This window comes from Pempheris klunzingeri, chromosome 8, assembly GCF_042242105.1.
Source record: "Pempheris klunzingeri isolate RE-2024b chromosome 8, fPemKlu1.hap1, whole genome shotgun sequence".
Lineage (NCBI taxonomy): Eukaryota > Metazoa > Chordata > Actinopteri > Acropomatiformes > Pempheridae > Pempheris > Pempheris klunzingeri.
In genome coordinates this window covers 21264509-21291788 of record NC_092019.1, presented here as the reverse complement: position 1 = coordinate 21291788, position 27280 = coordinate 21264509, and the positions used below count along the sequence as shown (strand labels likewise).

The following is a 27280-nucleotide window of genomic DNA, read 5'->3' as shown; positions in this document are numbered from 1 at the left end:
GTTTGTCATTGATAAGGGCCATTAATTATTAATTGAAAATACTTGTCAACTGTTGGATTAATTGACTAATTTTTCATTACTAAAGCAGCATTATTGATGAACCAGCTGTTCTACACTGAGGTACCAGTTTGTTTAGTTACAGTGCACCTCTGTAGTTCTTAATTTGTATTTAGTGTGTTCAACATTCAAAACACGAAAAATAGAAATAAAATGAAAAAAAGTCCTCTCAAATGTCATGATTTGATACGTTCTCTGTTTTATATCACTATAAACCGAATGCTCCTGGGCTTTAGATTGTTAGTAGGACAAAACAAGTAGTTCTAAGATTTCAATTTAGCCTCTGGAAAACTTTTTAGGCATTTTAATCTGTTTTTTTGTGACATTTTATGGCTTAAATAATAGCATTGATAGATTAGTCACTATTGAAAGTTAATATCAGTTGCAGCACCTCCTGCATTAAATCCTTTCTTTTTGCATCATGTCATCGCTGATTTATGTTGCCATTTTACATTTTCTGTGCCTACAGTCAAGCAGTTTGAGCATACCATCTGCCTGTTTTTTACTTCCCCTGACATTTATTTGATGATGGTCATAAAGGTTCCATCATGCCTTTTGATCATTTCTGCAAAGTCCTTCAAAAGAAGCGGAGAGGGACACGGAGTTCTAACATTTACGAAATCCCACATTTTGTGCAATTGCATTTTCCTATTACTTTTGTTCTTCTGCTTTCAAAGCTGCCGGAGGAGTGAGACAGGCTGGCATTATAAAAGATGGAGTAAGTTTCAAATAAAACTTGAGACATTTGCTTGTTTCATTCTGCAGGGCAGAACATTCTGTCAGGACACAATCAGACTGCGACTGGGTATTTTTGTTCTTTCAACACTTTCTGAAGAAAATTATTACCCTTGAGAATGTATTTCCACCAATAAGATGCATTGGTGCGTTTCCTTTAATCATATTGGGTTCTTGTTTTTCACATTTTGTGAGAACGCGACTGCATACATTATTGGTATTTGTTTTTGCAAATGGAAACAATGCTCATTTGAAGCCATACTCCAGATGAAGAAAAACAACAAAAGAAAACACCAAAGATGATGCAAATTGTCTTCTCCTCTGATCTGTGAATGTTTTTCACCACACAGTGCTTTAATGTGTGGTGAAGCACAGATGCCAAAAAGTTAAAAAATAATCTGGCACAGTAGCTTCGTAATAGTTTAGTGACATCTAATTCACCTTTAATCAGATCTCAGACCCGTAGTCGCTTTCTTCCTGAACTTGAAGGACATTAAACTTTCATTTTGAACAATGTGTCTTTCATGGAAAATTTTGGTTGTTTTTGTGTGAGAAAAGGCTGGAGCTCTCTATTCTTTGAGGTTTTTAATGAGCTTTTTACAGTGAGTAGATATTCGGCTGGAGGTCTTGACAGAGGTAATCGCAATTACGTTGTCTGTTTCTTACAGGCTTATATTGTATGAGCCCACCTCGGGGGAGCAAAGAGTCTCATGTAGTATTGATAATAGAGGTGACATTGTGTTACTGTGAAATCCAGGGAGGGAAAAAACAAAATCCTGGACCAGTTGTCCTCCTTTCGACAGACTGCATGGAGTCTACCCACTTTCTTTATCTTTGTTTTGTCATGCTGGAGACAATGGAATCTCATTGACATGTCATTGTTGAAAGCACCTGAATTAGGATACTAGTATACTTGCCACTGGAATTCGTTTTCATGTTGTCAGAGATTGTATGTGCATGCGTCATGGCATCTCTTTGATGATATAAAGATAAAGAACCAAGAAGTGTGTCTTTATCCATGTTGTATAACTACAAGATGACAGTGGGAGATTTTGCTCAGGCATTCATGGTCCCTAGAGGGTGAATCCTAAAGACTGCGCAGATTCTCTGACTTTTCCTCTAGCGCCACCGAGAGGTTAACATTTTAGTTTTTTAGTGAAATGTCTTCCTGTATTGCCACATAGCTTACGACACATTTTAATTTTCCCCTCTATTGTCATAGCTTTGGTCATCCTTTAATTTATAATCAAACACCATCATCAGGTCAAAAACTTCAGCTTATTACCAAATAAGTCATTCCCATGAGCCTCAGCTGTACTTCATATGCGAATAAGCAAATGTTGGCATAAACTAAAATGATGAACCTGGTAAACATTAAACATGGCAGGTATCATGCCTGTTGACCGCATAGTCCTTGTTCTCCTTTCTCCTTCCTTCTCCTCCTCCTCTATTTGATGTTTGATAAAGATGTCTGATAGACTCCAACTTTCTCTATTCGATAAAATCCATTTTTCAGAAAGCTTCTCAGATTTTTGTCTGACTTTTTTGACAGTGTGTTTTTTGATCAGCACCTGTAGAGGTTTGTTTTGGATGTGTGCACTCTACACTTTCCAGCGTTATCATTTTTTGTTGGATATTCATGAATTTATTCGATTAATAGTAATCCAACCTCCTCCCTTACATCCTTCTAAACTGTGTATGTAGCTGCAGGCAGAGATGCATCACTAAACTCTGGGCTTTTCAGCTGAAATGATTACAATGTTTTTCTTCATCTCTGTCTTCCCTGTCATGCTGTCTCTGTTTTACTGCATCAAAGACACACATCCCAGTGGCAGTTTCGGAAAAGAGCATCAATTTAAAAATTCTGTTAAACTTGCTTTTCATCTTCTGACATCATTCAATATTTAATTTTGGAGGAGTAGCTGCAGGAGAAATGCCGATCTTATTGTTTAGCTGTCTTGTTTATGTGTGTTGATTGCACGCTTGTCCTTAATCCACTTTGATCAATAGGCTATCATTCTTCTTGCCTTGAGCTACACCAATTTAATTACGTCTGTTTTGGAGTTGTCAGTCCAGTGACCAGTATGTCTGCCCTCTGTTTATGTTGTAGATGATGAAGTTTGCCTGGGACAACTACAAGCGCTACGCCTGGGGCAAGAATGAGCTGCGGCCTTTGACGAGAAATGGGCATATTGGCAACATGTTTGGTGAGTGTCAGCGTTTTGCTCAAGGCTCAAAAGGCCAGGAAGGTCATCTAACTTCTTTTTTTTTTCCAAGATCTGTTGACCTTCTTTCTGAAAAAGGTTTTATGCACAAAACTGCACTGAGACAGACTGAAACTATAAATTGAGATTTTTTTCTTCCTGAACTTTCAACGAAAAAGAAGACGAGTTAGCAAGTGTATGATCAAATTAACGTTGTAGAAAAAAAACATCAATTTTCAGGATTTTCAAAGCAAAGTTATATGCTCCGTCTCACACTGTAATATGCATAAGCATAACAAATATCACAAGGACATGAATCCAGCCAAGTGAGGAAAAGCAAACAGGCTGCGTTTCAAGCTGAGAGCCAACTCTGTAAAATATAACCAGTTTAATTTATATTTTCTCTAAATGATTAATGATCTGTGTATTACTTTTTGTGCTGTGCTTTAACTTGGTTCTGTTTTGCCCCATTTTGCACATTGCATAAGTTTCTAGGTTCTCAAACGTGAGGAATGTTGTCATAAATGTTTTTTGGTAAGTTGGTTTCTTTTGAGAAACTATCATCAGTTCAGACATTTCAGATAAATATTTGTCAAGTAAGTTGCCGTTAAAAAGAGGCACAAACGAACAACTGAAAGTTGAAACAAATTCTGATTTGATTTTTTTTTTTTGATTTTTTTATAATCCTTACACCAATACTCAAAACAAATCATAATGAATGAAATGAAACACAGCTTGTCTGTCTGTTGAAAGGTAACTTCTCACACCAGGTCCTCTGCAGCGGAGCGTATCAGTCAGTTCTCACTGCTGAGCCAGAGGGAGATCCAATAAAGAAGGCGGATCAGCTGTTAATAAGACTTGAATGGGTACTGTTTTCGTCCCTCACATCTGTAGAGATTCGAGGTTATTAAGGCGATGATGCAAGCTCTATTGAAAATACAGTTTGTGATCTCTATTCTGCTCTCATTCCCCCAAGACTGCCAAGTTCATAGTTAAGCGGAGTCCTTTTGAAGCATTATTCTTAAATCATGTGATAGGTGTTGCATTTCAAAGCAACCTATCCAGGATTTGATTAAACCTACTATAAAAATCATACAAACCCTGATGTTGCCCTTTTTAAAAAAAAAAAATTGCAGCAGCTTTTTTGAAGACAGAGCATCCATATGTAAGAAAGCAGCCTTCAGCAAGAACGCAAAGTCCAATTTTGTGGCAAAAGATTTCTGAAAGAAGTGAATCCACTCGTTCAGTCTTCCCTGACAGTGAGGTAGATGTGCATACATACGTCAATAAAAAGACGCAAGGTTTTGAACCGAGCTGCTGATGAATTTTAGTTAAAGGAATAAGAGGAGTGGTGGGTGTGATGTCAAAGCGGCTTTGAAGCACTCAGTTGCCGAGGAATCCCAGGAGGGGAAAGCAGAAAGAAAAAAATAAATATCAAACAAACATTTTATCACTTCAGTGGCACAAGATGCTATTGTGTAAAATAGACCTCACAGACTTGCTCTGAAAATCACGAGAATTCACAGTTTATCTTTGGCACAGTTTACTTCATCTTTGTTGTCCAATTATAAGATCAAATGCAAAAAACAACATTTTTACATTAGCACATTTTTATTGATATTTGATTACCCCGTGGTTTCGCTAACAAATACCGAACATTGTGCATATCAGTCAGTACAAGAGAGCAAATTGAATAATAAATGCACACAATGCGATAAAGCCAAATTGATTTTCTCACTAGCTGGTATTCATTGGAAGGTATTTTGTTGATCGAATTAGCCTTTTTTAGATTGTTTGGACTGATAATGTGTTTTAATGGCCTTTTAATATGATGTGAGGAAAGGATATTTTCTTCCTGCAAGTAATGTCTCAAGATGAGTTATGAGGGCATCTTCCACTTAAACCACTTGTGATGTAAATCATTATTAGGAAGCAATAACAGCTAAGGACATTGAAAATTAATGGACTGTACTGCTGCCAATACTAAACCTTGAGGAATGATAAAGACAATGATAGAGTCGGTTGCTGTGATTTGCTTGTGTCAAAGCTGCATTAAGTAATGTCTGACTGCTGGAGGGCAGAAAGTAGACTCCTGACAGACTCACAGCAATGATCCTTGATTTCCACTTATTAAATAGTTACGGCAAGCACATTAGCAACCAATCACTATATATTACTCAGAGATCCAGTACAAACAGAGGAATATCAACATCCCATCTGTGCTCTTCCTCACAAGCTATCCAGCTCGTGCTTTAGCTGCTTTGGTCCACTAAAGCTGGATTTATACGTGACACTGGGAGATTATTGAGCCTTTCTTTATCTTGCTTTATGTTGTCTTAAACATCAACAATCTCCACAGGCTTGTAGGAAAAAAAACATAAACAGCAGAAGCTGAGCAATCACTATGTTTCTATGGAGACAGCACTCTGCTTTGAGTTATCTCCATAGAAACGTACATTTTACACGCACAGTCTCCAGAGAAATATATCTTTTTGTCTTTTTGGATGGCTAAATATTCGGCTCTCTCTCTTCCAGCCACTCATTTGCATGAGCCGTCTCACACTTTGGGCTTAGTAGGCAGCATTTAATTAGCTTGTGTGTAAGTTAGAGGCAGTGACACACTCAGATGTGCCATTTTATATGGGGCAATGCGCATGAGCACAAAAATGACTCAACCGTGTGGCCCAGCTAGTTGAAAAAAAATTGGGCAAGAGCAGCTAAAACGTGCAGAAAGATACAGATTGGTGCATTATTTTTCACTGCAATCAGCAGTGCTTGCAAAACTTTAATATTACACCAAAGCTCTACAACACAATATCCCAGAAAAAAAGGTTGACTCGCTTCTTTCTTGATGCTGCATGGCCCCATACAGCAGTTCTGTAGCCATTTGTGCGTGCATGTATGTGTGTTATGAATCAATTCGTAACAGAACGTGTTATTTTTCCCCCAGCAGATATCTCACATTGAAGCCACACTTTTCAAATAGTTCTGCTGTTGTGGCCAAAGGTTTCTCATAATGGATAGTGCGATCCTCAACTTCTGGCACCTAATTGCCGTCTTTATCCGTGTAGCGCAGCCATCCACAGGGCAGCATACCTTAATGCAGATTCAACCGATAATGCAAACAATGAAAGCTGGGACGGAGTAAGCTATTTGTCTCTGGCAATAGAGAAATAGTTAAGTCTCCAAGTGTGGGGGAAGGGGAACGACTTCATGGTTAATCCCATAAACAACTGTATTTCCGTTCTGTGTGAAGCTGGCGTCATTTTTCCACTCAAACCTCCTTGTTTGCTACACAGTGTATTATCTATGAGCATTGAGAGAGAGGGGGGTCGAAGGGAGAGGAAGAAAGAAAGGGCATCATGTTAGAGAGTAAATGTCACATTGTGAATGGTGGTGCAGGAAGCCAGGTATGAAATTGGATGCTGTGTTCTTTAATTTAATCCCCAGAGTAAACAGAAACACGGCCTGATTGGATCTACGGTTAGCGTTCTCGTCAGAAGCTTGTCAATGTGCTGAGAGTCACCTGAACATCCCTTCTGCTGCCCACTCAATGGCGCTCAATACAAACAACAAAAAGGCACCCAGAGAATTTTTCCTCTGCTGCTGAACCTTCCTACTTATTTCCTCTCTTTGGCACACTTTCACTCGACTATAATCTTCCTGAGTCTTTCTCTCAAACCCCACCTCTTTCTATTTTTACTGTAATCCCTCTCTTCGTTCCTTTGTCATGACCCTTAAGGCTGAAAGCAGTTCTCTCTTTATTCTCTTCTCTTAACCAAAGTTGGTTCTGATAGACTTTTTTTTCTCCTCTCATTTCCCTATTGTCATTTGAAATACAGTATGTCCTTTAAAGCTCAGGGCAATTTCAAAGAGAAAACTGGGCTGTTTACAGTACTTTCAGCAATTTTGCCTCCTTGTAAGATTGTGTGGGAATTCTCGCACAGAGAGGAATAGACCTTGTTCTTTCTTCCTCGAATAAGAAACTTTTTCATTAGTAAGCGTTATATTAACATTTTATCAAACTTTAGTGTTGAAATACTGCACTATTGCAGAGTGTCATTGTAGAGCTGATTGATGCTCAATGTAATTTATTAATGAAATGGTGATCTGTATGTCGATCTTTTAAAGAATGCTGATGTAATTGGCAATTATTTGCTGGGTTCATGCAGGGTTTCTTTTCTATTCATAGGCTCGTTCAGAGTGTGTGTGTGTGTGTGTGTGTGTGTGTATATATATATATATATACACACACACACACACACACATATATATGTGTATATATATGTGTGTATATATATGTGTGTATTTATATATATATACACACACACACACACACACACACATATATGTGTATATATGTATATATATGTATATATATAAACATATACATATATACACACACATATATGTATATATGTGTGTGTGTGTGTGTGTGTATATGTATATATATCTACAATATATTATTGTATATCTACAATATACACACACACACACACACACATATATATATGTAGCTTAGGGGTGGAATCAGATGGATATTGTCTTTCATAGTTCAGTATTTATTATTTACTATTAACATATGTAAATAACTGTAAGGATTAGCTTCAATATTTGGTGCTATCAGCAGTTTCCACTGTGACTGATGTAAATCACTGTAGAAGGTCAATTGGATAATTGCAGGCTGCTATTGACTTTCAGTAACAATAAATCTCTGAGCAGGAGGCGCTCGCTGGTATTAAAACTGAAATGGTTCTGTCGAAACACTTCAATTTTATGGGTCAACCTGCAGTTTGAGGATGAATTATTCCCCAAGTGGTAGGTTTTAAATTACATTCCTTACACCTGCAATAACTGATTTTTTTCGGCCATTTGGGGGCAGCTGAAAAAAAGTTGTGAACATAGACATATCATCTCCTTTTAAGTTGATATTTCACAAAATAGCTGGCAAACAGTCAACAGTAACAGAGCAACATTATTATATGTTTATATGTGTTTTATATGTCACCTGGCTAATGTAAGAACAATGCTCACGCTCTTTTTGCTCTGCTTTTGGTCTCTACCAACTTATGAGGGAAATATGTGGCTTTTTAGCAACTAAATGCTCCACTATGTTCACCAGCAAGTCACTAAATGTGCCTGTGTGCTCTTTGGTGCTGAACAGGTAGTGTACAGTGTGTCAAAGGAGCGTTTTCACTGAGAACAGCAGGCCCATGCGGTTGAAAATGATACTATGTGAAATTTGAGAGAGAACAGAGATAGTAAATTTGTGGGCCGGGCAGCTGAATCTCTCTATAAAGCTCTGTAAAGCCGAGGACAGCTTCTGATTCAGGTGACAATCTCTCTGCTACATCACTGTTATAAAAATAACTTATGGCAATTATTAAGAATTAAATTTGAGGTGTTGGGGAAGTGATTACAGGTTTAAACACGGAAGATGATTTTAGTCTTAAGTAGCTTCTCTCTCATCTGACAGCTGCAGCACTTACCGTATGACTAACCACCGTGGTTGCACTACTGTACCTTGTCTTTCTACTGTTTTTGTTTCTGTTTCAAAATGTCATCTCCCTGCTTTGTTTGATTCCCCTTCTCTTGTTTGTTAGTCCTTCTTTGTTCGTCTCCTGAAGGTTTTCAGTCAGCATCAAGACAGGTGGGCATCTGCCTTCATGGATCATTTCATATGGATGGGCAGGGAGGTATAACAGGGTGAGGAAAGGCGCTCCTTGGAGGAAAAGTCAGACAGCTTGGTGCAAAGGAAGAACTGGAGACATTAAGAGCTTTTTAAGACTCCAGGCTATTGGGAAAGACTAAACTCTCATGTGCAGATATGAACAGATTAAAAAGAGTGTGGGAAAGTGATGCAAAGTCATTTTGGGACACTTGTTAACTGTGCAAGACGTGCATGCCAAAGCCCTCAATGCAGTGAATTATTTTCAGTGTTTGGCTCCCAGAGCTCTCGTGCCCTACTTTTATGGTGGAGAGCATTAACTAAAAGTATCAGTAGTGATGGTTCAGTATTTCCAGCTTATCTCAGAGCAATACCGAATTGAGCCCTCAGACTTGAATTTAAATGATGATGTTAAACACAAACATGGCATTATCCATAAGATGGTACGTAAAAGTACTACACACTATTGCTAAACAAAGATAAGCAAAGCCAATGAAAAATACCTCTTTCTGGGTATTTTGATGTCTTTGTTCTGAATCATTATTACACTAGTGAGATAATAACATGTGTGAATGAGTAATTATGCTTTTAATTCAATGGGATATTTAGCTGTCCTTCACTTAAACCAGGTTGTAGGTGGAGGATCACCTCAAGAAGTTTGTGCAACTTGTTTTGACTTGAATCCTTTGTAAATCTTACCATTCATCACTGTATTACTGGAAACAAATCAGGTTGGACAGATTGTTTATGTTGTTAATCTTTTATCACCAGTGCCCTAAATGCGAATCCTGTTTTCTCTGATATGAAAAGAAAGACAATTCAGAGGAACTCTATTGTGAAAGAAACCATCTCTGGATGGTTTCTTTCTTCTTTTACCTTTTGTCTGAGAAAAAGCTCGGAAAATGGTTGGTAAACTGTCTACCCATCTAGTGTCTTTGAACCTTAGATGTATTTTCCATTCCCTTTCGGCTGCAACAAAGATGTGTGAAGGACATTGGCATCCTGTGCTAACCTCTTGTTAAGTAGAGGTGGGTATGAGGCTTTCACAATGACTGGCACAAAAGCCCTCACAACTCAGAACCCAAGATCAAATCGCTTCTTTGTTGTTCAACTGCACTCAAGAAAAAAGCAAGGTGAAATTCTGACAAAGGTCCCTTTAGAGTTGTGTTTATGATAGAAATCACCATGTGTGCCGTGTTGGCGTAGTGGTTTTGGAAACGTTGAAATTACGCAACATCAGATAGTAACAATTTTAGAAAGTCCTTTCAGAATTACCACCACACCTCTCCGCTCAAAGACACAAACACACTTTAACACAAACACGTAATGACCCCCTGCTCGGTTGTACCCCATATAACGTCAGTAGGTTGTACATTTGATGTTGCTGTTTGTTTATGGTGCCTCTGCCGCCTCACTTGAGTGGCAAGCTAGCAGGTGAGTCTGCAGTTTTGTTGAAGAGTAAGACATCTGCTTTTTACACAGCTGACAAACAGCTGTATCTTTGCTAGTAACTGCGTATAACTCAAAATACCTCTACACACTGCTTCTCAGATGCTTTGGTGTCCACTGAGGACGCCCTTAATATGCTTGTGGGTCATAGACCAACAGGACATGCAGTAGTTGAAGCTTTTTCCCTAATGTTTGAACGAATGCTCACTTTCATACTGGTTTTATGTACAAATTAGATAGAAAGACTTAATTAGAGATCTTTGGAGGTGCTAGCAGGCAGATTTAGTTTCCCATTTTCATTCGTTGTGCTAAGCTAACTGTTTAGTCATGGACCTTTTGTCAAGACTAAATCTGGGTAGACAGTTTGTGCCAACTTTTGGTACTGTACATACTTTAGCATGTATTAGTATGTGTGATACCCACCCGCAGTTATATATGTGAAGTTTTGGTTAATTACCTGCTGTTTAGCAATCCTAAAAAAAAAGATAATTAGATCTCAGTGTCATCTCTACCATTACAGAGCTTTCACACTAGTTATGCCCACTTCACATTTCCTTGTCTTCCTTCTTTTGGCTAAACTAACTAATTTTCCATTCTTATTGGAGCTCTCATTTACTATATCACTTTCTCCACTCACTGTGAAGTAAGAAGCCAACCAGTCCCAGAGCCTAAGTGGAGGATTAAAGAGATGTTCGTGCCTCTGTGAACGACGTCATTACCCCCGTGCCTGAATATGTGGGTCACTAAGTGAAGCACATGGCACATTAAATGCCAAGCCCAAAATCATAGTCCAACAGATGCTGGGGACAAGGCTAGTGATTGTGCGGGAAAAAAAGAGAGAGCATTACGTTAGGTGTCACAGCTGCCCCTCCCTCACCCCACAGATTTTTCATCAACAATGCATGTCCTATGGCTGTTAAGGGGATTGGCCACATGCTGCTATTCACAATTGCTCTCCAGCTCTGTGCCCATCTACAGCATATTAGTAAAGACCTCTTTCTACGCTTTGAAAAAATGGGTTTCTTTTTTCAGCCTTTATCTTCAGATTATGTAATTCTTTCTTTTTTTCCACTTTGTTTTATCCTGCTGCTTTGCCCTCATTTTTTGCTTGTCCCTCCTCTTCCCATGAGGTGCAATTAAAGAGCATAAGGTCGGCGGTTTTGTGACCTCAGAGAGTTGTCCTGGAATGCAAAATGAGCTACTTGTAGTGACACAGGCTGAACCCTTCACCATGCCATGGGGACTATTTATAACGAGTGGCGTTTATTAGAAAACCCCCAGGGCTCTTCAGATGATGTAAAGCGCTACCAGGTGATCATACATGATGGAGAACAGAGGACGAGGGAGGAGATGGCTTGGATTATTTAGTCATCTCTTACTGGTGGTACAATGGAAAGGCAAGGTAAATGTTTTATAGAGCTATTGGGGGTCCTGATATTCCTTAGAGCCCCTCAAAGTGTTGAGGGCTTTCACTGTCATACATCATTATTATTACTGTAATCTTGCCCAGCAAACAAAGCAGTGACAGACCTTCTGAAGATTTCTGCTGAAACTGCACATTTGCAAAGACAGTGCTGCTCAGAAGGTACTCATAAAGGACTCAGATAAGCACACATAGGTATGTATATAAACACAAATTGCTGCTCGGTCTGAGTGAGACTCAACCTTGAGGTCCTCTTTTCACTTGCAAACTCCTCTTCGTGTTATCTAAGGAACAGTTTTATTAAAAGAATTCAACTGGCAACCACCTCCACTAAGTGTCTGCTCTCTTCTCTGCCCACATATTAGGCAGAGCAGACAGGTTTTTCCCTCATTCGCAATTACTTCCCAGTGGGCCTCGTGCCTGGTGTTGAAGGGGGCGCTGTGAAGGTTAGAGAGAAGAAGGGAGGGAATGGCAGCCTCCTTTGTCATTAGGGTTAAACGAAAGGCTACGCAAACGGTGCCCATCACCGCCTGCCACATTAGAGTCACACACAGAGTGAAGGGTTGTCACCATCCACCCACTTTCCATTTCTACTCCATCCATTCCTATATCCCATGGGCTCCATCATGGTCCAGAAGAAATAATCTGTCTCCATAGCAACCAGCGCCAGGTGACAAATCAGGATCTTGTCCCTTCCCCCCTCTGGAGAGCACATCCCAACCCTCCATTCAATATTGGCTATTTGTTCTGAGGCCAATACGGCCTCAAACTGAAACTGCTGGCTGGACTTGTCACATATCATCGTAACTGAACGACCTAAAACATGTTTTATTATTGTGGTAATATACAGCAGCAGTGGGGGGTGGAAAATGATTTATACTATACTATATATTCATTCTATGGTGTCATTTTGATATGTGAGGTTGTAAATAGAAGATACTGGATTCTTGAGATAGGATGGAATACTTGGATGGAATAATAAACATCTGATTATTTTGTTGCGTAACTACGTAGCATCAACAAATATTGTGTGATTAGAAATGTTTACAGCATATACAGCATCTAATTTTAGAGAGTCTCAGACCGCATATATCTCTCCTCACTAACTGTGTAAGTCTATGCACTAGATGCTGCATAGTTTTCATTTACTCGAGAGGATGAAATTGTTCTTGGCCACATTTGTGGAAACTCCCACTGAACGTCAGCCCTCTGTGTGGCCTGGAGACATGCTGTCACCTTCTGTGGTGCACTCCTGACTGGAGAGCATCATAACGTGCTGATGAAAATGGCAGTTTTTATCCTTTTCACAAGATTTTTGGAGGATACCCCAAATAACCCTGATTTCCACGGGACGTTACTTTTTGTTCATGTTAATTCTACACGTGCTGAGTCATTGGTCGCACACTCAGTGTTGCCTTTATCGTGCATTAAATAAAGGGAGGATTCAGTTGGTTGATTCTGTCCAGCCAATCGATGACAATTGACTGGACTGTCAAAACCATAGACAATATACAGTTTCAATACAGTATAAGGTGAAAAATTAATTTTAGTTTTAAATTTGACTCCAGAGACAACTTGCTAACTGTTCTTCTTCTCTCTGGAATGTCAAGAAGTAAAAGTACTGGTGGAAACACATACACTGGGGCACTAGTGAGCATTGTAATGTAGTGATTTGGGAAATATAAAAGGATATATGTGGTTTGAGGAAAAACCCAAGAATACAATGACCACTTCTCACCACCTGTCATCCAAGTTTGCTTCTGATTCGTTGCTGAAGTTCACTCAATGAACTCAGTGAAACTTTGAGATCAGAAGAACGGAGGAAAGGTTTGACCCTAACTCTGGGTGCATGCTGGAGCATTTAAGCTGCAGGCAGATGAGGAACTCGACAGCAAGCCTCTGATAGTGCACTCTGGGGACAAACCTGCTGTCAGAGCAGAATTCCTCCTGCCGCATGTAATGACGGCCCTGGCTGCACAGCTCTGCATCTGCTGGCACTGAAGCCACGACTAATGCCTGGAGATCACAGCACACCCTAACTGGGCTCAGTGCTTCACATGTACTAAGAGCTAGCAGGCTGAGCTACTGACAGGGTTATAAAAGCATGGTTGTGTTAAAATCGTGACGATAACCTGCCGCTGCAAAATGCAAAAGCAGGTGAGAAAAAGGCTGATGCGTGAGTGTATGACCTGGACCATTTCATTCAATGGTTCATTGTGTCTGGGATGTGCTGCTTGTCATTTGATGTATAGAAAGTTCTCATATCTTTGAGGCACTGACATGACTTTCCTCTTGATCCTCTCAATCCAAACTACCGTGACCTGGCGTAGAAAGCCATTTCACCCCAGGACACAGGCTGACAGAACATGAAAGTGAAGCCATCTTGCATTATCATCACCACCAAATTTCTGTTCTCCCCTTCTCAGATTAAATCAAGTTCCCCTCAGTGGGCATGAGCACATCATCAAGCCTCTGCAGCGGGATTATAGCCAAGATGATGAAAAACTGGTTGCAAAATGTATGATGAAGCAGGAGGATTATGAGGGATTGTGCTCCATTCTACTGTAACGATTCAGTCGGTGCCTGATTGATGCAAGGGTGAAGGTCAAATTTGCTGTATCCGGATAAAGCCCCAGAACCCGTCATGTTGTTCTTTCTTGGTCTTTGGTACCACGTAGATCCTTAAACTCTGTGTTTATGCAATCTGTGATCACTGATCAGTCTGAAGTGACGTAATGTCGGAATCACTCCGATGATGACGTCTCTGCAACCTGAGACATGCCGCTTGGTGTGTAGTAATCAGTATTTGGCCGTTTTAATCACAAGCGCTTCCTGCCAAGCTCTTAAGCTGGTGGCCGTATAAGGGAGCAGATTTAGCTTCATTCACTTATTTTAGGGACTATTAATATACACTAGTTTTTTTTTTTAGCTTTGCCTCATAGCAGTCTGTACTCTCAGCCTGAATATTTCACTAGGCTGTCACAATTACTCCTCCTCTAAGTGCCAACACAGCCACCCATCTTTTTATCCATCATCTTTGAAACTGTCCAGCATGACTCATCAGATTTTCAGCTTCTCAATCCCCAGTTTGAAATGCTCCTGGTATGCCATGTGTAAAAGGAACATTTAGTTTTTGTCTCCATACCCATTTATCCTTCAGCAGTAGCTCCTCTCATGTTGCATTTTGTGTTCCATGAAGACAGAAGTGTTTACATTTCAGAAAATTCTCTGCTTGGATTTCCACAGCTCTCAGAGTTGCTGTTTTCTCGCTCCTGTACACATTGGTAACCCACAGAGCAGAAATCTTTTTTCTCCTGCAGTGAGCATTATACCTTGAAGTGTTGGAACTGGCTCCGGGAGTGTAGCGAAAACCTAACGGTAGCGCCGGTTGACCTCTGCAGCCTGCAGTGTCTCTCAAGCTGATGCACATATGCACAGAAACTTTCACCCCGCCTGAACTCAGTCTGCGTCTGCAGAAAGTACTTTTCTCCTGTCTCATCAGTAGGTATCCTTAGCAAAGGCTCTCTGTGGTGACTCAGCGTGGTGAGTGGAGGGAAGGTGGTGGCGGAATGAAAAGAAAAATCGCATGAAATGAATTCCCTCTGTTGGTGGATCCCGCCGCGAGGGTTAGAAGAACTTTCACATTGAAGTCGACAGCCTGGGCCACACTTCAGAGGTGATGGTGGGGGGGTTGCGAGCGGTGCTTATAGCCTCTGGCATCGAACGGAAGATGGTGACACTGAAATAAACAGGAGCAGGTGAAGCAGTGTAATAGAAATTGATAGTGAGTAATGTGGACAAGTGTTTCAAGTTCCTTAACTCATAATTTTCCAGGAAACATGGTTAGAAAGTTTGCATTCCCGCTGCAATTGAGTGTGAAATTGCTGGTGAGCAAACAGTAGTACCTTTCAACAGACAAGTGGTCTCTAAATGGGCTTTCTACAGATTGATTAGAAAAGTGGAAGAGGTCATGTCTTCTTCCTTAATTAGAATCTTTTTTTAATAATCCTGCAGTTTCATTTAACCAGAAATGCCAGCAGCCACAATTATTTCTTCACTGCCTGTTAGAAACCTGATAAAGTTGTACTGTCACCCAGACCAGTCGTTAAAAAAACATGAGCTAGATGTAATTAAGAGCACATACATGAGCTGTAGATACACACACACACACACACTCAGGGTTCTTCTTCTACCTTTGAATGTCTGTAGGGCTGAACAAATGATGCAAAGCGGCTACTTTTTTTCTTAGATGACTGGTTTAATTTCTCCAGCTGACGGGTGCTGTTTTGTCAACAGGTTATTACAGCTCTCCTAAATTGGTTGAGCTGCACATTTTTCTGTGCGTAACTAGTGAGCTAGAAAGCTCCATTCAGATAAAATCAGGTGGGCAGGATGGGAAGCAGTGCTTCATTTTATCAATAGAAGATGGCTTGTAGAGTGGTTTCCTATCCACTGAAACCTCTGACTTAAAAATAATGCATTCTTCACCCTGCAAAAGAAAGTCTCATTAATTACTGTGAATATTCTATTTGTTTACTGTCTGGATGTAAACTGAATGACCTTACGATGGGCTGAATTGTTGCTGCTGCACCGTGGCGTGCACCGAGTGTCTTTATCAACTGCCTAATCAGAGCCTCTAGCTTTGGCTGTCATCCCCAATCAGGTTTTGTGGGTTGACAGAGCATCAGATGTATGATTCCCCCCTCTCCTACTGTGCCGCGTGTCTGTTGATCAATGCAAGAGAGGCATTTGGGAGAGGGAGGAGGCGAGGGGTTCAATAACACTGTGAGCGGTGTGTAATCTCATCTGAGAAGCTGTCATATCAGACAGGGCTGCTGCACTGACACGCCACGCTCTCATAGAGTGGCAAATTAGATTGCTACAATTAGATTGACGTGTGTACCACTCAAAGTCTGGAGCCTCTCTAATCATGTCTGGACAGTGTGCTTTTTGTATTTGTTAGTGATTAGATTAATTTGTGCAAAGGTGTGTTGATTGGCTTTTGAGTCTTTGGCACTTTGTTTGTTGATAACTTTAAAGCCAATGATGTTGCATTTAAACCTTCAGTATTTCAGTGTGTGTGGTGGACTGTTCCTTTAAACATATTTTTAACTCTGCCACCTTAACTGAGTCACACTTGACTCTCACATGAAACAGTCCAAATCACAATGACATGGTTGCAGTTACTATTGCATTCGTTACGGCTGATTTGCTTTCACTTCTAAACAACATACATTGCTGAGTCTAATGAGTCAGTCCAAAGACTGTACCAATGGCCCATGTGCCACCCGTTCACCATCTAACCACAATAGATCAGAAAATGGTTACACAATACATAAAGTTGTCCTTAATTCATAAGTTTAAAAAAAAATGACATTCTCTCAGTAGTTCAGCCAATTGTGAAAGTATAGACACAAAAAATAACAGCAAGCCACTAAGCCAGTAACACAGAGTGCTTTGCCAATTTCATTTTTTTTTTTAGAAATTTGGAGGCTAGCCTGAAAAAGTACATGAAGAAAGAAATTACATTCAGCTCTCCATAAAGCTCACTGCATCAAAATAAATGGCAGCACCTCAGAAGTCAATGAGAGCTTGATACCGTCTCTTTCTGACAAGTATTCATCAGCTGCCAGGTGCAACGTGCAGAGACTAAACACTGATATACTCTAAAATAAAGTATCCCTGCTGTCCATGATTCTTGTTGAAGCCTCTGGCTCATTTGCCTCCTCCTCCTCTGCAGGCCTCATAATGGAAGAAATTTATTTTGACTCCAACTCTAATGTGCCTTGATCGATCAATTCCGTCCCCTCCTCTGTCTTGCCAAGCAAGTGCCGTCACACTGCAAGGCACAAAGCACCATTAGATCCAAGTCTTTTTGCAGGGCAGTTTGACTGTGTGATTACCATAATGGTGGAAATGGAAGGGGGGGGGGGGGGGTAGAGAAGGGAGTCTGTGGCGTGAGATGGGGTGCAAGCAGGACTGGTTGCCTCTAATTTTCCATGTGGTTCTTTAGTGAGGGGTAGGGAGTGTAGTAGTGGGATTTATATGCATGATAGTGGTAGCCATGGCAGCGAGGTAGTCATGTACACAGAACAAGGAAGGATTCATTCGTCACTCACAGTAGTGACTTTATGGACAAAATGTTCCTTTTCAAATATGTAATGTAAAATGGCTTATGTCCACTGCACACGTTAACTAACCAGACAGAAACAGTGTGAGTTCTTAGCAGGTTATGAGTCAGTGCTCCAGCTGCCTGCATCTGGTATGGTTTTTGCCATTTCACTTAGAGCTGGGCTGTTTTCTGAGCCGTCCGACTTCCCGTCTTCATCCTCCACTGCACTTGGCTGGACGAGGTGCTACATCAATGTCTCACACACAATACAGCAATGCATATTCCTTGAAGCAGGGTCAGCTTTCCTTAGCCTTATGATTTAAACAATGTGCCTCAGTAAACGCACCTCTCCAAACAGCTCCCTCTCCGTGGCTGTCAACTGCTCTTCAGGCCTCTCTTTAGATTCGCCTCTTATTCTGCAGTGTCACTTGAGACTAGATCTTCTCAGAGGTTCACTGGAGAATGTGAAATGTGTTGCTTGCCCAATTTGACCTGTGTGAAGAGAACAAATTGTGCAGTCTTGAGTGAATGCGAGGATTCAATTGAACATGTCTAATGAACCCCATGTATGCAGCCTTGTAATGTGAAGTAACTGGTAGAACAGTCTGTACACTGATAATCAGTGGGATTAGTTTCCCCCACTTACATCTTGTAGCAAGGATAGGATAGGATCTACCAGTAAGAATCTTACATTTGCAGCTGCAGAAGGTGCAAGTTCCTTCTGATAGTGGCAGTGCCACTTTCTGCTGATTTATCCCTGGATGGTTGCTAAGCTGTTTGGAAGCTGCAGTTTGCTTGGATGCCCACAAACACAATCAGCTGAAAATGTATTTTGAGAAATCCAGGTTGGAAACCTCCCCATTAAGATGATACCAGAAGCACATTGTGAAAAATAGATTTAAGGGATTTTATTTTTTATCTGTTCTCATCAAAGGTAAGTCCAGGAGAGCCCAAAGAACCTGATACATGTTGAACATGTAGTTGAAGTACTATTAAAATAAAGGTTACAACCTCGAAAATTAGAACTTTTTAACCTAATCTAGCCCCATTTTACGTGATGCTGTTATTAGCTCTGACAGGAATAAACTTGCACTTTCAACAAAAATCCTCTCCTCCATAAAATCCAAATCACTTTGATATATCTCCATGAAAGCTTTATGTCGGCATTCTTTGCGACACAAAGGATCGCAAAACTTTGGAAAATCTGCCTGTGATGTGGCGCTAATCTCTTCTGATGTTCATCTGATTGCATCTTAAAAACTAATGGATTAGAAGTTTGTTGGCCAGGGGTAATCAGCACTGTCACGAACTGTCTAAGTCATCAAAACCAAATTCACATTACTGCTCTAAATCTGAATAACTTCAACATTCACACAGGCCTCCTTAATCTGTCGGATCGTCGTTTGGGTTAAAAGTACTACTTTGTCAATTCAAATTGGTTAACGTTACAGAATAGCTGTGGTCATGGTAACAAGAAGCCGACATTCAAATATGCATTAGTTGGAGTACATCCAGTTGATCCTCCCTCCTCACGCATTATTGATATTTCTTGATTTATCTGACATCCGCTCCTTAAGGAGACTAAAGCACTGTTGACATTCAAACCTTCTCAGAAAAATCCATCTTGACTGATGGACATGACATTTCTCATTTTTAGCTTCCCCCTACCTTTTCTTATGTTCTGCTCACTAACTTTTCTTGATCCCACTCCCTCTAAACTCACCACTTCTTCTTCTCCACCACTGCTCCGTTGGTACTCCCCATCAAAAGTCCACTCACCTACAGAGTCATCTCCTTAGTGCACTTTATCTGCGGTGCAGAGCGTGTGCCTTGAATAACAAACAGCTAGATATCGTTAACATCACACAGACACACTGGCTTGCTAACCCCGTCTCTCCTGTGCCAGGTAGCATTAACGCTAACAAGATGCTCATTGCCCTGGCGATTGATAATTGGATGATGGCAACCACTGGTAAGAGGGCAGTTTAATTAATGCGAATCTCAGCGTCTGCATCAATTAGATTCACTTTGATGACGTTAACAGGGTGACTTATTGGCCACATTTTTAATATTTTATTCCTTCGGCTGTTTGTGAGTCACAAGATGAAATGAGGAACGTATCGCTCTGATTTAACTCCTGTTTTCCCGGGGGTGTATTAAAACACTCCATCTCTGAAATCAAATGTTCTTTTCAGAAGTATGTTGCACTTTGAATGTACTTAGTCAGTGGAATTTACTCTGAGCATTGGATGGCTTTTCTGGAATATCAGCATATATTTTGCATGCACATCGTACAGTATATGGTAGTTAAATTAAATTAGAGGAGAAATTATGCCTGAACTATCCCCTGAGAGATTAAATAAAGCAGTGGTTTATCTTGATACATATACATCAGTAGTATCAGTGTTTGTGAGGAGGAGGGAGCGAGGCCAGTAATATCACAACACACAAACTGCTGCAAGTGATTGATCATGTGGACTCTGGCCGTCTGATGTAACCCCTCTGACCGACACTGACTGCCCTGTGACAGCCGTGATAAATGAACATCCACTGGCCAATGTCTCACTAATGGCTTTCCGTGTACTGTTCATACACACAGACACACACACACACACACACACACACAGACACACACACACACACCACCCGTTCTTTGTACACTTCTCACTTGTAATTTCTACTTTCTGATACTGATGCTGAGAGGAAATGTGTATTCTGGTGTATTCATGCATACTTCCAGCAGCAAGGATGGATGGATAGATCTACTTTATCGATCCCAGACTGGGAAATTGTATAATGTAATTAAATCAAACTAATGTAAGGAGCTCACTTTTAGCTGGGTTTGGGTAATGTGCTCATCTTGGGTGATCACAGTTTTTTCTGCCTTTGTCTGATCCCCAATTCTTATTTTACAATGTCAAATCATAGTTGTCTTATTCTTTAGACCATGTCTACGGTAATGTTTCTAATTTTTGAAATATAAACCATTCAACGTAGTGTTTAAAGTATTAGTGTATTAATCAATTAGTCAATCTACAAAAATGTATCAGCAACAGTTTTACTAGTGTTAATCATCCATGTCATGTGTGGAAACAATGCCCCTCTGCAAGACATAACCACAAACTTGCTAATAATGTAGAACCTGCATTAGTTTAGATTGTATTTCAGTGGTGTGAATATCTTAACATATTTCTGGAATAAATCAAATTACTAAAACCAGATGACATGCAATGAACCCAGGGTCCCTCAAGCGCTGGTGCCCCCAGCGCCGTTGCCCGTTCTGCCTAGTTGGTAATGCAGCCTTGGTGGTTTGTGTGATGCACTCTGTACAATATGTGAGGCTGATAGTTTCACTTTTTATTTGCTGTTTCCAGTCATAGCTAGCTTCATTTTACAGGCTGTGAGCAGAATAAATGTTAATCTAATCTAAGGCTGTACTCGATGTGATGCATCATTCATTCTTTCTTCTCTCCCATTGAATCTTATAGGTTAAGACATTATCTGATTTATACTCAGTCTGTTGAGCAAAGTGTTTGTTTATTTTCGAGCCTTACTAGGAATTAAACATCACAATTAATGCAATAAATATTACGCTGAATGCATTATGCAAATGGTGAAAAGCCCTAAAGCATGTCAGTGTACGCATGTTTAACTGTCTTTATAAATACAGTATAGAAAACACCCATTGTCCCTGTCTTCTGAGGATCCCTCGGGGCTCTTTCCATTTGTAGCAAAGGGCTATAGAAATAAATAGGGTCTTGGAGTACACCATGATGGATTGATCTGCTTCGTCAGTCCTCAGAGTCAATCAATCATCTTAGCTTTGGTGCTATTTCATACAAGAATTTTCCAAAGTCCGCTTCTTTGCCTGAAGCCACAGAGAGCTACCTCTGGGGTTGGATAACCAGAGTACATTAGATATTGGACTACACCACTGCTCTGTTGTCACGATCCGTATTTGCCATCAAATAAAATATAAGGCTGCTTAGTAAGCAAACTAGAAATACAATCCTTTCCTACATAGAGTGAGTTTTTTTGAGTTACATCTGAATGTACGCTGGATTTCCGTCTTCTGTAACTTTAGCAGAAGAAGGAAGTCTTTGCAGAAGTAACAACCTCAACAGATGGTCCTCTAGAGTTATGTGGACTACATGTGTCTTGCTTCAGGCTAGCACTGCCCTCTCGCTGACAATATGAGGTGAACTGCCAGCAGGAAAACTACAGCAGATGAGCTTTCAAAGAGGATGTGTGACAAATTTTAACTGAACAGTCAAAGCCATGGCACTCTGCAACCTTGTCAGTAATACAAGCTTGGTATTGAGTACTGTGCCAGCATGAGAATAAGCGAATGAGAAAAAACCGACTGTGTGGCTTTACAAGTGATTTGCAAGGTGTAGAAAGCCTCAGTCTCTCTCTGCCTCTATTGCTATTAATAGTACTAGGTTTATGGTCAAAGCATATGGCACCCATCATTCAGTTAAGCTAAGTCATTGATCCCTGTCCCACGTGCCCTTTGGCATACTTTCTAACCTCATCAGCTCATCCATAAAGCTAAGGAGAGGAGGTGAAAGGTCAGTGGTGGTGAGGGTTTTGCTCTCATAGTAATGATGTAAGTGCAGCTACAATTACCATGCGGATAGAGTAGAGTGGATACTGATTAAGAATGAAAATGCTTGAGTGGTCGAGAGATGTGGAAAGGTCCATGGAAACTGACTTAAACAAACCCATTGACGGCAAAGGAGTTTCATGTTTGTTCAAAGTTTAGATCACAGAGGACAAGTCACACTACAGCTGCTCACTGTTGTGCACATTATGAAGGCTGCATGTTAGTAACCGATTAGTCATTCAATTGAATAGTCAGCAAAAACTACTCTGGAAAACTAGAACATATTCAGTAACATTAAATTATTTTCTGTTCATTGGTTTTGTGGCAAGAAAACAGCGGCTATTTTGAAGTCACATCAAATTTAGCTGCCAGTATAATCAAAGATCATAAATAAATGTAATTTTACAGCATATCTGTAAAAAAAATACAAAAGTTTTCAAAGTGAAACTCACAAATAGAAGTGGTGCTTCAAGAGAAAATATTAGTGAGTTTAATAGTGGCATTTTTGTGCACCTGACTCTGAAACATGAACCAGTTCCTATTTAAATCAACACAGAGTCAAATATTAAGTTTCAATTAGTGATTGGTGATTTCCGTTTTTTTTGTTTTTTTAAACGTTTCTCTCGGGTATTTTTGTCTCTCTCTCTGTCCTTCACTCATCTGTCTGGTTGCCATTACACAGCATTTTGTTCTCCATGTACAAAACATTACTTTTTTATAAAGTAGAATCAATATCCAGCAGCCTCGTGTGTAAGGTCTTTTTGTGAAACACGTTGGTCTGCTCCTTTGCGCCCCAATCTGAAGATCATGTAGGTTTGTATTTCTCCGCAGTAATGGCATCATCCTCCGATGTCTTCAGCTTTAGTCTCACACACACACACACACACACACACACACACACACCTATTCTCGCTCCCATCTGGTGTTTAACATGATATACGCTGATATTCTAAAAAACAAAAACAAAAAAAGAAACATATTTGCATGTCACTGGTGTTCCCAGGAATTAAATCTAGTAGCACTGTCCTCAAAAAAGTCCTCAAAGTGGTTGCAGTGTGGAGCCCTGACTGACTGTTTTCTGATTTTAATTAACTGAATATTTACTTAGTTGCAGCTCTACGTGATTTTGTGCAACAATGCAGGCTCCTGAAAAAGATTTTCATTTTGCAAATTTGTTTTGTCGCCCAAAGGTATGGTTTCCATTTGAATATTTGGTGAGCTTTAAAAATAACTTCTGATAAAAACTGAACACTTTGATGTGCCAGGTTGCTGTGTGGTTGCATCAGATCAATTCAGTCATCTACTGTAAGCTCGGTTGTTCTCTGGGATGAACATAAAGATTTTTCCTCACTTCTTTTCCTTTAACCAGGTCAATTTCCACGTTATTGCACTTCTAGCAATCTACAATGTGATCCCGCGAGCACTTTGATTCACAGTGTATTTAGTCAAGGTTTCTTGTTATTAAACTTCCAAACTATAATTTGCCCTTCAGCTCTTTAACAGTAATTCATTAAGGATAATGTTAATTTTTCCTTTGTGCCGAGCTGTCTCTGTGAGCTCCAGCCGCATTTGCATTACATTTGGTCACATGAGAAAGAAAATAGGCCATGCGATTTCTTATAAGGCCACCAGGATGGAATAAACACCCCACAGCATATCTCATTTAGTTTGGGAAAAGAAATGAATAGCTTAAAATGAGATTCATAAAAACAGACACTCGACACAAGCAGAGTAGCTGTACACACACAGACAGCTTTTACACACTGAGTGCAACATTTACACAGAGTTAAGGAAGGAGACACATACACTGAGAGTAATCTAGGAGCAGCTGCTAACTGTTTGCTGTAATCAATGAATCAGTTGTTTCTTTCCCTTCTGGTGGTTGATTCCTCTGTGGTGTGACTTTTATCTTACAGCGCCGTCACATGCTTTGTAGCTGATGCTTTTAATCTCGAGGAGAAGATGCTTTTCATCTGGACTACACAAAGCTGTTTTAGTATTATTGTTCAACATCGCTGCAGCAATTACAGAAGCCCAGCATTAAAGGGACTTTAATGTTTTATTTTCTATCACAGACGCTGTCAAGTTACTGTTGCTTATCAGAACATTAAAGGTTTGGGGTTACATTTGAGTACTTATCTACCTTTGGAGAACATCATTTATGTAACAGTGAACTACCTAATGAACTGTCAGCTCTTCACTGTACTCATTACTTTGTTTCCTTTTATAAGTCTCAGGAAATGTTATTCCCAGTTTGACTTATTGGATGTAAACGCAAATCTGGTTTTAGCACCTACAAAGGAAACACCATCTGGGTGGGTTCTTTCGCTGCCTTGGGGATTAGTGATGTAAATACTGTAGCTTAGCAGCACTGTTAAGCACCATTTAAAAACTATTGGAGCAAAACAGAACATGCTGTTAGCATTTTAACAGTTTGCAACTTTCACAAAACAGCGTAAAGTCACCCCAAAATATTAAGATTACATTTTAACCTCCACCATTCTCCGCATTCATCATTAGCTTATAATCAACCATCCGACTAAAAGTCGGACCCCGACACATGATTTATGAGCAAACATCATGACATTTAATTTGATTGTAAATGATATATGTGAAATTTTACATGTAAAAAGGCTCTTCCACATGTGATAAACATGCTCTACATGTTGTCAGATGGGTTCATCAACACATTATTTTTGCTTACATTCTAGTGTCTTATCAAGGTGTTTATAACTGACTGATAAATGCTGAATGGGATGGAGGCTATCCTTGGACTTTTTGTGCTGAGTGCTGCGTCCCTGTTTGAACAGGCATTAACTCTTCTGTGTTTTGCAGGTGGCCTAAGAGGAGCCTCTATCATCGACTCACTGGACACACTATACATCATGGGACTGATGGAGGAATATAACGATGCCAAGGAGTGGGTGCAGACCAGCCTGGACCTAAATTCGGTGAGAAACTCATTCTTTTCATCTAGTTGGACAATTTTTATCATTTACTTTTTATGCTGTAACGACTTTAAAGTCCCAGTTCAACTCATGGGCAACCAATACATTAACATAATGAAGTTTTCAGCTGTGGCCTTGCGTGCTGAATTGATTTTAAGCTGTGCTATAGTGCTTCGACACCGACATTGTGTCCACTGAGTTTGACAGTTCTCCAAAGCTCGGGACATTCAAGCAGGAATCAAAGGCTTCCTGTGTGGCCAGTGGCCACGCCGTGTTACCGACTGATGGGATTCGGTGCCTCTCTGAAAGGTGTCTGTGGGGCAGAAAATGTGATAAATAAAAGAAAGAGAGAAGGGGATGGGTCGAAGGGATGTTTTTAGATGGAGAAATTGAGGGAGCGAGGAGGCAAAAAGGAGGCCGTGGCCCTTTCATTGAGCGAGTCTGTAATGACGGGGTGGGGAACAGCCGAGTGTTGCCAGTTCTGATATCTTGTTGGGACTGAGTAGAAGTTGACGAGAGTGCCAACTGGGACTGCTTTTTGTGTGATTTGATGCTAACAGTGGCTTTGTAAGTTTTGTAAATGAGAGAGGTCATGTTTTCTACCAGTTGTAATAAGATGTGGTTCACGTAATGGAGTGTAATTACACAAAGCTTACAAATTTGACTGTATGTCATTATGACTGTCAGCGTCGTACCGTCGACGTCGGGCAGTAATTATACCAATTCACAGCCTGTTATGACAGGGTGTCACATCCCTTAACTTTGAAAAGATTTGTTTGCTGACAAAAGGAGCCTTAAAAATTAGCATTTAAAAACACATGTTTGTTTTGGGTTTCTTGCTTCGAGAACTCACCCTGACTGTATTTGACATGTGTGGCATAGAGCACATGATGCCTCGAGTAACTCTGAACAGCACATCCTTGTGTGGGAATAGATGTTATCAAGCCAGCAGTTGTACACACACAGTTTTTCCACTGGCAAGCAACCCCAGTGTATGATCAGGGCTAAAACACACCAACAGTGTGTTTCTGGTGTGCTTTTATCTCCCCGAGCCGAGCAACATCTTGAATCACAGCCAGTTTTGAGGCCATAAAGAATCTTCTGTGAGTGTTAATTTCACCCACACAAGGCTTTCAGCTACTATGTTTTTCAGTCATGGCACAAACACACACACACACACACACACACTCTTACAGATGTATGTGCATAATGAAAGGCAAACATGGACAGAGGCGTGACACCGACACACAAACGCACACAGCTTTCTGTCTCCCTGCGGCCGGTCTGCCCAGGTGAATGCAGGTGACTACTAACTTTGAGAGGAGCCGAGGCTTCCGGTTGTGGCAGCCCTCACAGCTTGGGAGGACACAGCCAATAATGGCAGCCGCTGACAAACAGCCACCCTGTCACCAATCATAAAGACAACAAGCACAGATTTACACTTCGCACTGCACTTTGTCACGGGTGTGATCTGTCACAATCTGTCAGCATCAGTCCGTCACACCTTCTTTGGTGGACTCCGGGGGTCACATGCTTTCTCCGTTTCCTCTGGAACAATGAGACATCACTTATTAGTCACAATTTAGGCTAATTCTCCAGATATATTAATGTTTTAAGGGCAGATCATTTACATGTCGTGCTGGAGGGGCTGTTTTCCATCCTGTGGGATTAGGTGCCAGGTTGTTTTAAAATCTAATGAGCACAACTTTTGGCAGCTCTCTACACGTGAGCGTCTCTCATCTCTCAAAATAAAGCAGCCAGTTTTACTGCAGTTCAAGCACACCGTACATATACATACACATTAAGGAAATTGATATGGCAGTTTTTTGCCAGCATGTTGAATGAGAATCATGATTGGAAGAGTTGAAGAGAGGCTCACACACACACACACACAGACACACAGACACACTCACCGGTACATTAACTGTACACAGAGAAGTGGTGTTTTTAGATACCAAATACCCATAACACCTCAGAGAGTCTGCGGTACACTTGACAAACATTTATGTTTCACAGGATTTCATCGTTTCGTTGCTGAAGTAGCCTCAGAAAAAAATAACTAACTGGCTCAACATACA

At 40.4% G+C, this 27280-nt stretch overlaps 1 protein-coding gene across 2 annotated transcripts in view; it reads left to right on the top strand.

The window, feature by feature from the left end:
• Positions 1-27280, top strand: part of LOC139205369 (mannosyl-oligosaccharide 1,2-alpha-mannosidase IA) — a 168571-nt gene that overhangs the window by 71614 nt on the left and 69677 nt on the right. For both annotated transcript variants that reach the window (XM_070835561.1, XM_070835560.1), the window contains exons 2-3: positions 2903-2999; positions 25090-25205. In XM_070835561.1, the coding sequence (XP_070691662.1) occupies positions 2903-2999; positions 25090-25205 (213 nt within the window). The remainder of the gene's footprint in view (positions 1-2902; positions 3000-25089; positions 25206-27280) is intronic.